The sequence below is a fragment of the Pezoporus flaviventris genome, unplaced genomic scaffold (genome assembly GCF_033815535.1).
Source record: "Pezoporus flaviventris isolate CSIRO_AGI_PZ_B2104156 unplaced genomic scaffold, CSIRO_AGI_Pfla_v1 ptg000093l, whole genome shotgun sequence".
Classification (NCBI taxonomy): Eukaryota; Metazoa; Chordata; class Aves; order Psittaciformes; family Psittacidae; genus Pezoporus; species Pezoporus flaviventris.
The window spans coordinates 1,792,347-1,808,581 of NW_026892641.1; the positions used below are offsets into that span (position 1 = coordinate 1,792,347).

General features: G+C 49.4%; 1 protein-coding gene across 2 annotated transcripts in view; it reads right to left on the minus strand.

Annotated features, from left to right (window-relative positions):
- Nucleotides 1–16,235, minus strand: part of GRIK4 (glutamate ionotropic receptor kainate type subunit 4) — a 179,340-nt gene that overhangs the window by 10,240 nt on the left and 152,865 nt on the right. For both annotated transcript variants that reach the window (XR_009747314.1, XM_061475992.1), the window contains exons 11-14: nucleotides 14,816–14,923; nucleotides 13,648–13,851; nucleotides 6,636–6,749; nucleotides 654–763 (exon numbers count right to left, since the gene is read on the minus strand). Coding sequence is in view for 1 of the 2 variants with exons in the window: in XM_061475992.1 (XP_061331976.1) it covers nucleotides 654–763; nucleotides 6,636–6,749; nucleotides 13,648–13,851; nucleotides 14,816–14,923 (536 nt within the window). In the remaining variant the exon portion in view is untranslated. The remainder of the gene's footprint in view (nucleotides 1–653; nucleotides 764–6,635; nucleotides 6,750–13,647; nucleotides 13,852–14,815; nucleotides 14,924–16,235) is intronic.

Consider the following 16,235-nt stretch of genomic DNA (forward strand, 5'->3'; position numbering starts at 1 on the left):
TCTATGCCACCAACCACAAGCAGTTTGTTAGGAGGACAGGGAAAACAGCAGCGGAGCACAGACCCTGGCCTTGGTGGGAGACACGCTGCAGACAAGCACACAGTGATTTATTTTAAGGCTGATTTAAATTAGTCATAGAGAAGTGGAACTGAGAGCTGTCAAGTGAGGCTCTGCACATCAACCAAGAGGCTGCTGAAAGATATTAATGAACTTTCCTTTTCTGTACGCATGGGGTTTTACAGGGCCACAGGAACCAAGCATCACTACCGGCACCTGGACTAGTATCTCTGACTCCATTTGCTGCTACCTGCCAGCCTCCTTCAAGGCAAGTAGTTGGTTTAGGTGTCACAGATCAAGCATTTACAGGGAGCAGCACCGTTTGCACAGCATCAGCCTTGCTTCCAAACCTCCTCCCACCCTTCCCATACAGCTCTCAGCACCGGCACGCACTGCTGTGGCCAAGAACACTCCTGAACCACAGCACGATGCTCCTGTCACAGCCATACCAGCGGTCATCCCGGTGGCCTGGGGGGGGTCCCCATGTCCCCCTGACCATCCCCTCACTATGATTCCCCCCCCCTTCCCCCCCGGGTCTGGGAGCATGACGCTAGATGGCACCGCGAGGAAGGAAAAGACACCAGCAGGCACATTACCGAGCAACCAAGAATAGGACACAGCTGACGGCCAGGTAGGCGAGCAGCATGAAGAGCCAGACGCCAGGGGAAAAGGGATCCAGGAATGAGAAATAGCCGGGTTTGCGGCCCTGGAAGGGAAACAGAAAGGAGTTTGCATTGTATTTCTACAAATCCCATAGCCGATGCTGACGATGGATGGGAGCAACAGAAGGGAAATGAACAGGGCTTTGCAAACACAAACAGGTCACAGTGAATGCATCCAACAACCAAGTCCTGCAGCATCTCCCTGTTGGAATTCGTGTCCTGAGGCTATTTTTTTTCACCATCTCAACTACTTTAATTCCTCCAGGTGAACTGATAGCTAAATCAGGACAATCACAGCGCTTTGCCCTCCTCATGGCTCTGCTGGATGTGCTGGACCGCATCCAGAGCCTAAGCAGGCTGCGCTCCCTCCCCTGGTAGAGCACGACTGGGCTCGGAGGTGGGAGGGATCCTTTGCACGAAGCAGAGTGGGGAGAAAATATTTTTGGGCAGGAAAAAGAACATAAAAAGAAGCGCTTGCAACATTTCTGGTTCTCTTTTTTTTGGGCCTCGGAATGTTTCTTCGCCACAAAACTCAATAAAATTATTACTTTTATCTCAGAGAATGCGGTATTTTTATCTCTGGGATGCGTCAGTTTCCTGGTTGTTCTCAGCAAACCACCTTTCCTTGAAAAGTAAGGCTCCGGCGCCAGAAAAAGCAAGTTGATCTTCGCTCAAAGCACCTTAAATCTGCACGAGGATGCTGCCTGCCACTGCTGAAAACTCATCAAATACAGCAGAACTTGGGCAAAAGCAGGATTCATTTCTAGAAGTTTCTTAACGGCTGAACACTTCCCACGTGGGTGAATGTGCTTCTCCCATCACCACCAGCTCTGCACATACAACACAGCCTCCTGCAGGGTGCAAAGAGCAGCACCAACTTACCTCCAAAGACGCTCAACACCGCCACAGGGGACAAGGGGAGATGTAAAGGGAGCCGCAGGTCTAAAGCGGTGCTCTGTTGCTCTCAGTGCAATGCAATTTACACCATCTTTGTGGAGCACAAAGTGCTTTGTTTCACTGTGCACCCCTGGCATGGCTCTCCCACCCTCAACGTTGCAAATATTCGGGCAATGCCCATGTACCTCGAGCATCTTCTTCCCTTCCCATCTCCTCGGAAAGCAACAGCGTATAAATCCCTGCATAAGGCTAAATATCCCAGCAACAGCATGTAAATCACAGCAAAGGGCTAAAGGCTTGCATTAACCTTGGGAGATTATGAGCCCTCAATTCACAGGAGCCTCTATCTTCTGCCCCAAACCACAGAGTCAGTCCTGGCATCCCAGAACCTCAAGGTCTATGGTTTCCCCAAGCACTTTCAACCAGGGAGCTGCCCACGAGTCAGAGCTCTTGCAAAGGCTTTTACTGTAAAATCAGAGGGGAAACAGTCTTTTATCACATCTTGGCCCCTTTTTCCTTCCCCAGACTCCCCCCAGACCAGCACTTTAAATCCCATTCCCATTAAAACACAGTTTTACTACTGAAGCATTCCGAATCTTATGCAAAACCTAAATTTCACAAGGTCTTGGTAGTTCTTCTAAAGACCAAGTTGTTGCTAAAAAAAGGCAACAGTTGTTGCTCAAAAATCTTCCTTTACTAAAGAATATCTAGTGATATTCTCAGCTGCAGCCACCAGCTGGGACTGTAGCATCTCAGAAAGCTTCTACAGGAAAGACCGTACCAGAACATCCTCTCCCTGTATCCTTAAGGACAAGATGAGTTTGGGATCTATGTTAGCAGTTTTCCCGAATCTGGCTTATTAAGTCTTTTAACAAATAGATGAGTTAAGGCTGAGCTGCCTCTTCTCTTCCAGCGCTGTTTACACACTCAAGAATGAAACAAGGCAATGGGAACCTGCAAGGTGTCAAGGGCACCATCTGCCCTCAGATGAGCAAATGGGAGCTTCTCGAGCAGAAGATGATTCCAGGTGGCTTATCCCTCCCCAGCATCCCAGAGCTGGCAGGAAACTCCCCGGCCCTGGCAATGCCTTGGCTGAGGCTCCCCTGTGAGATGCTCCTGTAACGAAGTTCATTTCTGTAATGAAGGCCTCGATGTCTTCTCTATGTTTCTGGGGCAGTTTGTCAATAAATTACACTCATTAAGGAAATTGTGTTGGAAGCTTTAATTCTCAGGCTTGGCACTGACTCTCTCCCGCAACTGTACAGTAGTAGTAGCTCTGGTTCTCTTCAGCTACAGTCATTTTCAGGCTGCTGCTGCATATTCTTTTCATTCACAGTTGTGGATAAGAATAAAGATATTCTGTTCCCACGGAGGGCACAAACTCTCTCTTATCTGTCTGTTTTGAACAGGGGAATGACAATATCTGGAGTCTGACAGATATTTTTAGCTGGTCCCAGTACAGCTTTGTTAATTGGAAGAGCTATTTTTCTTGGAATAGAAATGTTCAAAATGCCCAATAATTGATGAAGGCCTCCTGCAAATCCTCAGATGAAAGCAGCAGAGATTTATTTACCACCCTTGGTCATTGGAGATCTTCGTTTTCAGCCAGAGAGAACCAGTTTTCTGGGCAGATACAGGTGACCGAAGAGCCTGAATGTGCAGAACATCCAGGAAGAGGAGGGAAGTGGAGCTATACGGCATGGTCCTGGATTTGTCTGGGTTCAGGCCTCTAAGACACTTCACGGACTCCCTGCCTGCCAGATGGTTCACAACCAACAGGCCAATGTGTACCATGGCCCAGGGCATGCCTGGGGCCAGCAGTTGCTCCCATCCCTGCTTCAGTGAGGCAGAAGCTTGTTGGCAGAGCAGTATGGGTTGTCAGGAGAGGTGCTCAGCTCCTCTGCCTTGGCTGTCAAGCCTCCCCTGGCTTAATGAAAGGAGCTATTCATCCAGTCCTTCCCATTTCGTGTCTTCCGCAGCAATCAAGTAGAAACACTTTAAGCATCAGTTCACTTGGCCTAAATTCACCTATTCCAGTGTACTCACCAAACCTAACATTTTTCATAAGGACTTCAAGGGGCTGATGAGCCAGCATCGTGCGTGAGCCAGCCCCTTGTTCCCTGCCAAAGAGGCAGGTATGTGAGTAAAAGCATGTGTATGCTACAAATAAACCTGACTTTCACATCCCTCTGTGCAGAAATGGGCACCTGATTTCAGCCCTCTGCCAAGCAGAGTAACTGCTCAGGACTCATCCATCTCCTGCTTTCCATAGGTCCCACCAGCTGGTCAGAAAGGGGGCATAATAAAAAGCAAGCAAACCTTTTCCTTTAGCAGCCTACAGGTCAGAAAGCCCATTAGAGTCCCCGTGTTTGAAATCCATACTTGATTATATCACAACAGGTGAAATTGAGAAAAATGACAGCCCCATTTAAAGCTGACATATTTGGTTATGTGTGATAAGAGACACAGGCACCCTGGTGACTGAGGAGGAGAAAGGGGGGACAAATCACTTGCCACTGGAGTAACAAGTAAATGTCATCACACTGGGAGGAGACCAGGGTGTGGAGACAAGAGATGTATTTGTGGTTATTCATTAGGCTACACTTGAGCTGCGCTGTGATTAACGTGTGTCAGCTACAATTTTAGACATTGAAGAGATGTTTGTTGGGCTGGGGAAGGGAAGGGAGGAGATAGGAGCAGATGAGGCTGTCTTGCGCTGCTCTCCAAACCACATCCTTAAAGGAAAACCAGAGCAATTGGCTATCTTGCCTCTCCTTGTTAAATAAGTATCGGTTTCACAAGTTAATAGCTACACAGCTCTCACTCTTCCTCAAGCAAAGGAGGAAAGGTCTGGACAAAGACCTGGGTGAAGTGCTGGAGAGAGAAGGGGAGATGTCCCTGCTGCCCCTGCCACCACTCCTCATGGCCTTGGTGCAGCAAAGAAGGGCTCATACGGGGTGACCTGACCTGGGAGATGCCCTGCATCCCCTTTAGAAGCCTGCCTGGGTCACTGGGCAGCAGCCATACTCCATGCCCTAACTGGGTCCTTCATCAGGCAGCTGAAGACCAAGTCCTGACCAACAGCAGGGAATTATTTGCCTACACTTCTGAAGAGTAATTATTGACCCTGTTCGGTTTGGTGAATGCCTGAAGGGCAAAATGGAACATGGCTCTGATGCTTTATTCTGGTACCAGCTTGAGCAGCAGATGGTCCCTGCCCCGAGGAACTTACACTCTGAGTAGATGCATGAGACACATTTATATTGGCCTTGCACAGAGGCAGCAGCAAATGCTTTGTACTTACAGAGCAGGTCACATGCAAACCCTGTGCCAACACTCCTGTGTTTCCTCCGGAGGGGGCAACATCAGCCTCATGCTGTTCAGGGAATGATGCCTTGTTAAGGGACATGCTGAAGGTTATGGTGTAAAGCAGAGGCAGAGCACGCAGGGTACTCAGTCCCCAAACTTTACTAATGTATATGAAAAAAGCAAGAAACTCGAGTATAATCGAGGCAAGAGACCTCCTGGATCCACAGGGAAGCTTGTGGTGTGAAAAGGCAAGTGTAGCAGGGAAAGGACAGATACATTTGATTCCCAGGAGGTTGAAGACTCTGACCCTTTTTGATCTATGAAATCATTGATGCTAAATTCTGCACATACCAAAGGAAACACCATTTGAACCAGCTTTTAATGCCGTGTTTATTCCTGGCAGGAGCCCGTCGGCACAGAGATGTATGTACAAGTTTGTTTATGCCTACATCCAACACTGCATCCTTAACAGCCTTCCGAATGGAGGGGGTGCCTGGAGAGCCAGCTTTAATTGTTTTACCCTTTTGGCTGCTATTATTGAGCTGATGGGCAACCAAGACTCTATTTCGCATCACACTCAGCACTGTGCAGAGCATGTTGGCAGACTGTGGATTGGGAACAGTAAGACATCCTGTTACAAAGGACCTGGCTGCCTGAGCTCACCTCCTGTGATACCAGGGAACCAGGGTCTTTGTGTGGTCCGTATGGGGGAAATCTGTCCTTTCCTGAGCTTCAGGAAGAAGCCAGAACAAACAGAAAACGGGAGTGCAAGAAAATCTATGAGAATTTAAGACAAGTGTTGCCTAAGCGAAGACAGGACACAACATCATGTATGTGCTTCCTCTGCTCTGAGCCACAGCCACCACAATGCCTGACCTGCCTTTCGGGTGGCAGCACCCAACCACACCACTGCTGCTACTGGATAGCAAGAGGTTATTGAATGCAGGGGAGCAACAACCAGAGCCAGTTGCTAAACAACGGCAAGCTCCCTTCTCACTCCTTCCTGGCCAGAAGCAAGGGGGCCTAAGAGCATCCGCGCAAAGCACAGAGCATCCTAATTGTAAGGAGCTTCCCCTGGGCAGAACCTACTGATCTTTAGCGTGAACAACTGAGAGGAGGCAAATAACAAGGGTTGAGGGCAGAGCAACAGAGCCAGTGCAGGGCAAGGAGCTAACTGTACATAGCAGAGTTCATCCCGCTGTGTGCCTTCTCCAGGGCAGTGCCCTGGGCCACTCAAGAAGTGCCTTTTTCCCTTTGCCTGCTTGTGATTAAGAAAGCAGAGCACCAATCTGTGTGTAGAGCATCCACAGGAGGTCACAGCTGAGAAAGCAATCCTAGATATCTTCCTGGCCTGATCTTATTCACAGATGAGAGAAGGCAGCAAGGCTGCACACCGTAGAGGCTGGGAACACAGCTGAGATTAGGACATTGGGGACCAGGGCTTTCCTCATGGCCCCCCCAGGAAGTGCTATATGGGAGGAGGAGGAAGCAGAGCCAGCAGGGGTGGAGGATTCAAACAACAGGGGTCGAATCCAGCAAGCCAACACAAGGCAGAAAGACAGAAGAAAGAAGGAAATAAAGGTCAAGCACATTTGCGCTTAATTAAGAAACCAAAGCATTTTTATGAGTCATTCATTTTTCTTCCATATCTCGGCACACTCGCATGCAAATAACGGCAGGACGTAAATGGATATAAAATAAACCTCTTACCATATGAACTCGGTAGAGAATGCTAATTCCCAAAGTCATGAATGGCTTCGAGAAATCAATCACCTTCTCCCGCTCTGCGGTTATGGTCAGCCCCGCCACGGCCAGGTCGGCTTTCTGGAGAGAAAGGAGAGCGGAGAGGATCAGGACCCTGAGCCTGGGAAAGCAGCAGAGCCCTGCTACACAGGACACCTGCTCCTGGAGGATGGATGTCCCATCCCTGCGGGGGTGTGTTTGTGGTAGGGCAAACCCGAGGCTCCACGGAAACAGCGCCTTGTTGCTGATGCCCACTAGTTCAGGCTGTGCTCCCACATCCCTCTCCCCGGGTGGGTTTCGCATAAGCCCTGATCAAACACACTCCAAAGTTTAACTCACCTTGTGCTCCAGACCATTCTCCTCATTTTCCCTTTCCTCACACGGGTGTTTTTATACGTGAAGGTTGGAAAAGCACCAAGCAACCAGTAGGGAGCCCGCTGTGCTTAAAGCAAACAGAATGGTAACCCCTGCCCCAGGTGCTCACAGCCTGATTGCCATTTCAGTTACTTAAATGTGTTAATACCTGGCAAAACAGGAGCCATCGAGACAAGCACTAGTGTACCCATCTGAACAAGATACAAGCTCCCCCTTCCAAAGCCCCTGTTGACCACAGCTGCCCCTTTCAGTTACTTGCAAGCACTATAGTTGGACAGCATAGCACAGCAGCATCATTACCCCCATAGCCTGAGTTTACAAGCCTGCTGGCCCCAGACTTCCATAATTGCAGATGAGCCTCCAAAAAAATCAGGGGACTGGCATAAAATTTTCCAGAATGACTTGCAAAGCAAATGAGATTAGGGGAAAAAATAGACAGAATTTCTTCCAATGTTAATACCCTTGTAATATAGATAAGGGATTTGAATTTTAAATATTATTTTTATTACTGTAGCTCTTTTAATGTCTGTAATTGCTTTCTGTCAAAATTTAACCTTCTCCATTCCCTTCGACATGTGTTTGCCTGCTTTGGAGGATGGTGGTTATACATGGGGAAAAAGAGAAGGGGAGGAAAAGAAAAACTATCTGCATTCGTTGTCCCTAAGTTTCATCAGGTCTGTGCAGAAGCCAAGACACCATCAGGACCAAAGACCTGGCAAAATAAGGGCCTTATCTCCCTGGATCCATGCACCACACAAAGGCGCATCTGCCGGTGCATCACTCTTACCGTGCTCTCTGACCCTACTGCTCTTGCATCACTTCACTTAGGAAGACTGATCACCTCCCAGCAGAGCTTTGCTTTCCCACCTCTGCCCCCACCAGCCTCAAAGGCAGGCAGGGAGGCAGGGCCGGTGAAAGGCTGGAGTTGCAAAAGGGAAGAGCAGCACTGCTGGAGCCTGCAGGATGAAGGGAAGGGAAGAGAAAAGAAAGGTCTTCTGCAAGCCTGCCCAGTGATGAGGGGGTCACGGGGAAGGTGATATTTCACCGTCCATGCAGGACGGCTTTATTGGACAAGCTCAGTGCCAGATCTCTGCAATTGTTTCCAAGAAGCTATTACAGATTCCTAGGAGGTTCAGGCTGCAATGAATTATGAGCTAGGGAGAATTTCTGCCTAGCCAGACATTTACCCACAGGGTTTTAAAAAGGCACCAATAATCGTAACGCGGTGTGTGAGCAGTTGAGCCTTGTGTAAACACCAGCAGGTTACTAAAATGGGATCAGTTCATCTGTGGACCATGGCACGCGAGGGAGTTTATCCACCAAGAGAGCCTAAAGCTTCCTAAACCACTCCTGTCTATACTTAAAAGGGTTTGCAGGTACTATTGTCCTGGGGAGATCTCCCCTAGGAAAGCCCCTGGAATACAGCTTTCTAACAGATTTCTTCCCGCAGTTCTCCAAACAGAACACAGTTCAACCAGCAAAGTTGTAGGCTAAATAGATGGTAAATATGCCACATCAAAAGCGTGTCATGCAAAAGCTCCAAGGACATTTCCATTCCCATCCAGAGGCCAACACAAAGGTGCTGCTGACAGGAGCAGCGTGGCCCTCAGGTCTACCCAGCTAAATCCATACCCCGCTCTCACAGGTGGGATGTGGTCAGGGAACTTTCTGCACCCTGGTTATTCCCCTGCTACTGCCCTTTGGGACCCTTCCAGACCATGTAGGCAGCAATATCTTGAAAGCTGCTCTTCCCTATGCAAAATAGAATGCAAAGCCATCCCAATCCCTCTACCTACGGAGCAGAAACAGCACAGAAGGGCTGCCTTCCCTGGTTGCACATGGGTTTTTTGCCCAGGCCCCTTGTCTTTCTTCCAGAGGGTCCTCCCATGCCATCAGAGCTGATTTCCTTATGCTCATTCCCTGCTTGATCAACTTCAGTCCCCTTCAGGACTTACGCCAGCATCAGAGCTTACAGCCTGCTTTAACTTGTGCACATGCATGTCTTCCTTCTCCTGTGCCCTGCGCCAGAAACCTGGCTCCTTGTGGCTTTAGCTGTGCTCTGTTACAGAATCACTCTCTCTGCAGGCTCAGAAGTCGTGCAAGTTAAGAGCCGATTTCTGACAGCCATAAACTTTGATCTGGGAATGGCAGGCAATGTATTCCCTGCCTGAACACCATCCATTTCATGCTTCTACTTTCCTTCCTGATGTTAAGCAAACTTCTTGTGATTCACTGAGGTCAGTGTATCTTAGTTACAGGAGCTCTGCCAACCTGAGTGCTCTCCAGCCCTCCCCACCTGAGCGCGGGTAGGAGTTGGCATTTTATAGACTGAACAATGCGTTGAGGAAGAAAAGGATTTTGCTTTGTGTTTCTGCATTCTGTCCACAGCTGAGCCCTGGGGGGAAAGCGAACAGGAGGAAAAGGATGGGGGGAAGAAGGGGCAAACCCTGCTTGATTTTCATCCTTCCAACACGGTTGCAGCTATAAATGTCAGTGTGAAATAGGCTTAGAAAAAAACCCAGAGCATTTTGGGACTAGAGACAGACACTTCCTTAACAAAACACAGCTTAAACAAGCCCAAACTCTCCATAGGTAAGAGGATGCCCCAGTGTGCTGTTAGTTTTAGATAAAAGCATGAGGTGCCACCACCACACCTGGCATTAACCATGGGATCAGGCTCACGCTGCCACTATGAAGGATGCTAAACCCAGAGGCCAAGCTGGACCCCTTAAAGGGGAACTACAATTAAGCAGCCTTAAGAAGCAAACTGCAGGGACTGCCACAGTCCAGAGGAGGCAGCTGCCTCCCCGCTGCAGGTGCTGCTGACAAGGCTCATCTCAGCACTAATGGTGATGAATGTGGCCTGATGTCAGCCTGGACAGAGAGCATCCCCAGAAGTCTCCCATGGCATGGGCTACCAGCCAGGAGACCAGCCCTGCTCCAGCCCCACAGTGATTCCCAACCTCCTGTCAACCTACGGACACAAAACACAGTGAGAGTCCCAGCAGCAAAAGGCTTTGGGCTGTCTCTGTGTCAGAAACACAGAAAATAAACCTGAAGGACAGCTCTGGGAGCATGAGGCTCTTCATGGAGCAGGAGTCCCTGACTTGAACAGCACACTGGATGCTACATCTCCTGGGTACCCATAAGAGCATCATTCTCACCAGCGCTGCCCATGAAAGCATGACCAAGGTTAGGGAAAGCGATTTCTTACACTGCTTCCATGTTTAAAGAGCCTTCTAGGAAGCCAAAATCAGTGTTCAGCCTTCAGGACCCACCTGAGCACAAGGCACAGCGGTTGGGCTGCAGCCTGCAGCAACGACAGAGCAGTCTCTCTGCATCTGCAGATCTGTCCCATGGCACAAGAAGTACAGCTCTGCCACCGGATCGATGTACTGATTGCTTCTGCTCCAACTGCCCATCTGATTTGACAGGAGCTATTTTGGGTAATGCAGCTCCTACTGATGGAGCCAGGTTGTGCACTCAGATGCATATTCTTGCATTTCAAAGCAGGGCCAGACGAGGGTCACTCAAAACCAGTGTTTGAATTTTCCTTAAGGACACGCATGATTTCTGACACATGACAAGTGACAGCCTGCAAACCCTGGAGGCTGCAGCCCTCCACTTCAGCCACAGCCAGCGATGAGAGTCAGCAATCAGTGCAGATGTCAGCCTCAGGTCTGCCTTTATCCACCTTTCCTCACTTGGCTGGGAGGAAAACATCTGTGCCAGGTATTCGCCATGCCCACGGCAAAAGCCAGTTAAGGTGAAGCACAAAGGAATGGGGAACAGCAGCAAGACCTAACCAGCTCCCACACCTCCCTGCTTCCCACCCTCTTAAGCCCCCCAGTGTCACATTTGCCAGCACAATAGTGTGCATACAGACTCCCCCTCCCTTCACCCACACATAGCTTTTCTCTCCGAACACCCACTGCCACGTGGAGAGCAGGACAGCCAACCGTGAACTATCTTCTCCTTCCTGCCCTTCCCCATCTTTGGAGCAGTTGAAGGGAGAGCGCCTCTGATTGTAAAACACCACCTTGTCACCAGCAAGGAAGCTGGGCAAACCATCATCCAAAAGCTTTAAGGTCCTTTCAGTTCTTGGTGTTGCTGCTCCCAAGGCAGGACCCTTCCATGAGATGGACAGCTTCATCTCCCTCACTCTAAAGTGATCTTGGATCAAGACTGCTCACTTAGACACAGAAGACTCTACAGCTCTTCCCCTAATCCCAGCCCCGCTCTGCCTTAGCTCTTAATTTGCTTTGTGAGCAGGTCGATAAGATATGTACTGGTAAATTTGGGTCAACAACAGATTTATGTTTATATAGCATCCTTCTCAATCATATCATAGCTCACAATTAGCTGTAATGCAATTTTCAGCACTTAAGAATAAATCAATAGCTGGTTAATTTAGAAACAATAAAATGAAACACTTTTCCCATATTGCCTACAGTTGCTCTGAAGAGATTCAGTGCCACTAGAAGGGATTACAGAGGAAAAAATAATAGTGGAAAGGTATTGCATGGAGCTGGATAATTGTCTGACCTTCCGGTCCTGCACACCATGTCAGACAAGCCTTCGTTTCTGATCGGTGCGCAGGAGGAATCGCTTCCCTGTAGTAATACAGCACTGCAGGGAGAGAGATGCAGAGCTTTTATTTTGCATAGGATTTGGGAAGTTTGTGTCCCAACTGATGTCCCCTCTCTGCGCTAAAGAATGCACGGAGAAAAGGGGCCAAGGGATAAATCCACTGTGTGTCCAGCATCAGATGTGCTGGCTCTTCTGCTTTGAGCGGTCCTCAAAGCAGGATGGGGGATGAACAAGGGGCTGGAACAAACCCCTTTGGGGGCAAACTGTCAAGGAAGGAGAGGAGCCCTTTGGGCTCAGAAATGGCTTCAGAAAGCAACATCCCAGGCAGCCCTGAATAAACACAACAGCACGCACATGGCCAGCTCTGCCCTCACTGACCTGATCCAAAGTGCCAGTCCCTGGGACTGATCAAAAACTTGCTGAAGCCATTATAAAGACTCTAAAGGGTCTGGGAAGAGCAAAGCAGAGAAGGCTTTGTCTGTTCTCCAGCTTTTGATTTAGCATCACACAGGCTTTGCTAGCTCCACACTGCTGAAGCAGAAATGAAAATCCTCCTAAATAAGGCTCGAGCTGCAGAAGAAACAAATGGTTTCCCAGCGAAGATGAAGTTAAAACACTTAGCACTAAAGAAAAACAACCCTCCAGAAGCTCCCATTTAATGGAGAGGCACTGCCAAGGTTAGTAGGCCAAAAATCTGATGGCTGTTCCCTTCCTTTGTTTGCACAGATCGCACGCTGCTCTCTGCGCCTTCCTTCTTGCCTCCCAGAAGAAGCATTGCAGAGCAGTAATTGTGTGTGTGTATATACACACAGAGAGACGTGTATAAAAACTATGCCAATAGCCCCCAGCACTTTCAAACAACCTTGCAGAAGGCTTTTTAGTAGCAGCAGATGGAGGTGGGATCTCGGCTGGCGTTGGGAACTATCATTCCACTGGGGAAAGGCAACCCAGGAGACAGTGTGCTAGTTCAGGAGGGCTCTCCAGTCCATACCATGCCCTCACTCTGGGCCTTAGAAAGTCTTTTAGGCATTGAGCTGTACCACCTGACTTCAGATGAAGCTCCTAAGGTAGGATAAGTGTCAGCCATGTCCCTCTGGCCATCTGGAAAGAAGCAGAGAGATGGTGGTGGGCATCTCCTAGAGATGCTCACTCATCATCTGCAGCAGGGAGGAAAGCAGGAGCCCCAGACCCCTGCCTGGAGCCACAAGGGGATGGATTGGGGCCCTTATTCCTCCGCTTTGCAGGAGGATGTGCCACTGTTGTGAGGATAACGATGGGGTGGCTCAGAGGCTCCTCTCACGCAGTGGATTATCATGGATACACCTCACTGTGGGTTGGCCACCAGCTGAGAAGCTACCACTGGGTTCTCACAGGTGCTTCGGTTGTAACAAGGCAGGGTAGAAATCGGTGAGCAAGGAAGTATTAGTTTAAATAACATCAATCTTAATGTTAGCTTTGGCTAAGCCTATTTTACTAAGGATCTTGGAGCATTTTGTGAGCTGTATTTAAGCTTCAGGATCCCTGGGGAAGGACTACCTTTAACAGTGGAGGAAAACAAAGAGCAGGGAGATGGGGACAGGCTGAGCACACATGAACTCGGAACTCTCGTCTAACCCAGCCAAAGCATTCAGGTTTCAGCCTAGCTGCTGTGTAGCAACACTGCAAAGCAGAGCTGTGAAAGGATCTCAATCCACACACTTAAGCAGACCAAAAACGTTCTCCAAAAACAATACTCAAAGTTAAGGGACTGAAATAAATCTGCCCAAACTTTTCTGCATAGAAAGGCACTTCTTATTTGCTTTCCTCCAACTACTTTACACGCTGTCACATCAACACCACAAACACATTTGCCATTGGGAGGACACATCAAATGGAGATCCTCTGGTCAAAGACTCACAAGTGGATTAAAACCCCCATCCATCCTTATCACCCTGGAGCACTTAATAGAGCACCAGGGCTTTTCATTGCCAAGTCCCACTAGAGCACGGTCACAAAGAGCAGCTAATTCACTTACCCGAGCAATGAGCTCCCCGACCATCCCTGTCCACGTGCCGTTTGCCTCAGGGACTCCATACACCCCATCGCCAACGAGGTGGATCTTATAGTTGAAACGCAGGATCTCTGCCAGCTCCTTCAGCATGTCCACGCAGAAGCCCTCGTAGCGGTCGTTGCCTTCCAGCTCTTGATGGTTCCACTTCAGCATTAAGTAAGGGTTTTCCTGCATTGAAACTGGGCAGCTGTCATTCCCATCTTAGCCGAGGTATCCCACCAGCACGGCGCCGAGCACAGGGCACAAAGAGCAGGGGCACCCAGGCCAACCTCCAATCCCAATGTATCCCTCTCAACCAGGGGATAAGAGGTGTGGAAAGCTGGTTTGATCACTTGGGAAGCCAAGGTGTAAAGCTAACAGAGCCGTTTCTACCCTGGTACTCACTGGTCCCTGCTGTGCCAGGGATATGCTGGAAGTGCATTGGATTTATCCCAGTTTAGGATATGAAACAGAGCTAAGGGATCATGCACTGGGGGCCGTTTCCAAATGGGATATGCCAAAGCAGCCCAGTGACTGCTCCGAGTTACAGCAGGACGGACAGATTCCAGCCTCGCTTGGCATACAGCCACTTCTTCAGATTGTCCCTCTTTTCAACAAACTTTTGGCACTACTTCCTCACATCCCACAGAGTTCTTCAGGATTCTGAGTATTTTTTATGATGGAGCACTGGGGAAAACCATAGGAACAAGCAGCACCTGCAACAAGGACAGTGGTGCCTGCAGGTGTGAACTCTTGGTTCATGAAAGTTGCACCCATCTTGGCCAATTTTATGGGTATAAGGGACAATTGTCCCTTCCAACTTACCAGCTGTACACAAAACAAGAACATCGTTCCGAGATGAATGTAAAATGGCAACTTATCCCCATCCTAGTCCTCTCCCCAGCTGCTTCTGAACTCATCAAATATCATTTCCATATGAAACATCAACTTGAGTTTAATTACACTGTCATGAATTGTCCTCAGTGCTGTAATTAGAGATTGGATCGTCTGTTCTTTATGAAATCAGTGTTCAACTCCGCATGCCGGGGGCCGACGGGGGTAGGAAGAGGGAATAACACCCTAGCTGATTGACACCTCTGAGCATGGGGATGGCGAAGAGCTAACGGGAACTGTAGGTGACCCCCTCACTTACCAGGATGGTGGTGACAATGAGCGTGGTGTTGAACAGACTGTCTGATATATTGGAGGAGAAGATCCTGTTGTCCATGCTGAGTCCTTCAGAAACGTGCCAGTGGCCGATCTGGAGAGATAAAACAGCACAATAAGGGAATTTACAGGGCAAATCACTGTACGTTCCTGCCATATGGCTCTGGTGATAGACAACCATCAAAGCTGGCCCTGGAAGAGGTGCTTATGAATGCTCCATTAGCTTTACAGTGCACCCCTTCAAAGGGCCAGCAGAAAGATTAACACACTGGTGCCTGGCCCCAGCACTCCCCCACCAAAATACAATGCCAAAACCCTGTCCCTGCTCACAGCCTTCTCACATGTCCTTGTGTAGCAGTGGAAAAGCCCTGCACAGGAAAAAGCCCTGTGATGGGCAGCTCATGGTAGCCAAGCAGCCTTCTGCATTGTCCCCAGATGCCACCAAGATGGGTCCATCTTACCCAGCAGTCCCGACACAGCCAAACCTGCAAGCTCATCCCTCCCAGTGAGGTGCAGCTGGTAGCCTCTGCCATCCCTCACACTCACACGTGCACTGTGTGTTACGGACACAGCTTGGAAGAACTTGAGGAAGTGCTGGAAGTCTGATTTTACAGTGAAGGCTCAAAACTGAGGGTTCCTGCCCCCAAATTCCTGTCCTGCCTTATGCTGTCTGTGTAACAAAGCTTTCACCTGCCTGAAAGCAAGCAAAACCTCTCGCTGTCCTCCTGTGGGTGTCACTGTCATTAGTGGGAGGCTGCTATAGGCACTGTTTGTTCCTTGGAGGAAAACATCACTTGACAGGGAGTATCACAGCATCACGGCTTCCCCTGCAATCCCAGAGCAGCAGCCAGTGCCAACACAGGGCAGATGCCTTCCAGCCCTGACCAGCAGCTCCACCTTGGTGGCAGTGGGTGAAATGAAGCCATGCTCTTAGTGGTGCTGCACCATGACTCATCTCCTCTATCTACTGCAACGGATGCCAACTACAATGATTAAGTACATCCAAACTCTTTGACTCAGGCTCATCACACCCGACAGCTCCACGGCCAGCCGAATTCACCAACCATGCATCAGCATCGCTGCAGCAAACCTAATTCCCAGCACCAGTGGCAGGGAGCGGTCCTCCCGTGCTCGGGAGGCCGTTGTGACTCAGCTGTGACGCAAGGCAACCAGCCGCTGCCTTCAGCCAGGGGGGAGGAATATTCTGTAAAACCTAATTTTAACTTCAAGAGCCCAATCTCCCTCCCTCCGAGCTCTGGGCAGGGAGATCAGCACCTCCAGCAGCTCGTTCTGAGCATGCAAATCAGGCTGTCTCTCTCTTATGCTCCCTAAAAGCCTCTGTTTTATCTCATGGATAGACTGGTGGCTGAAGGAGGCCAGCTCCCCCTGAGACCCATTCTCTCTCC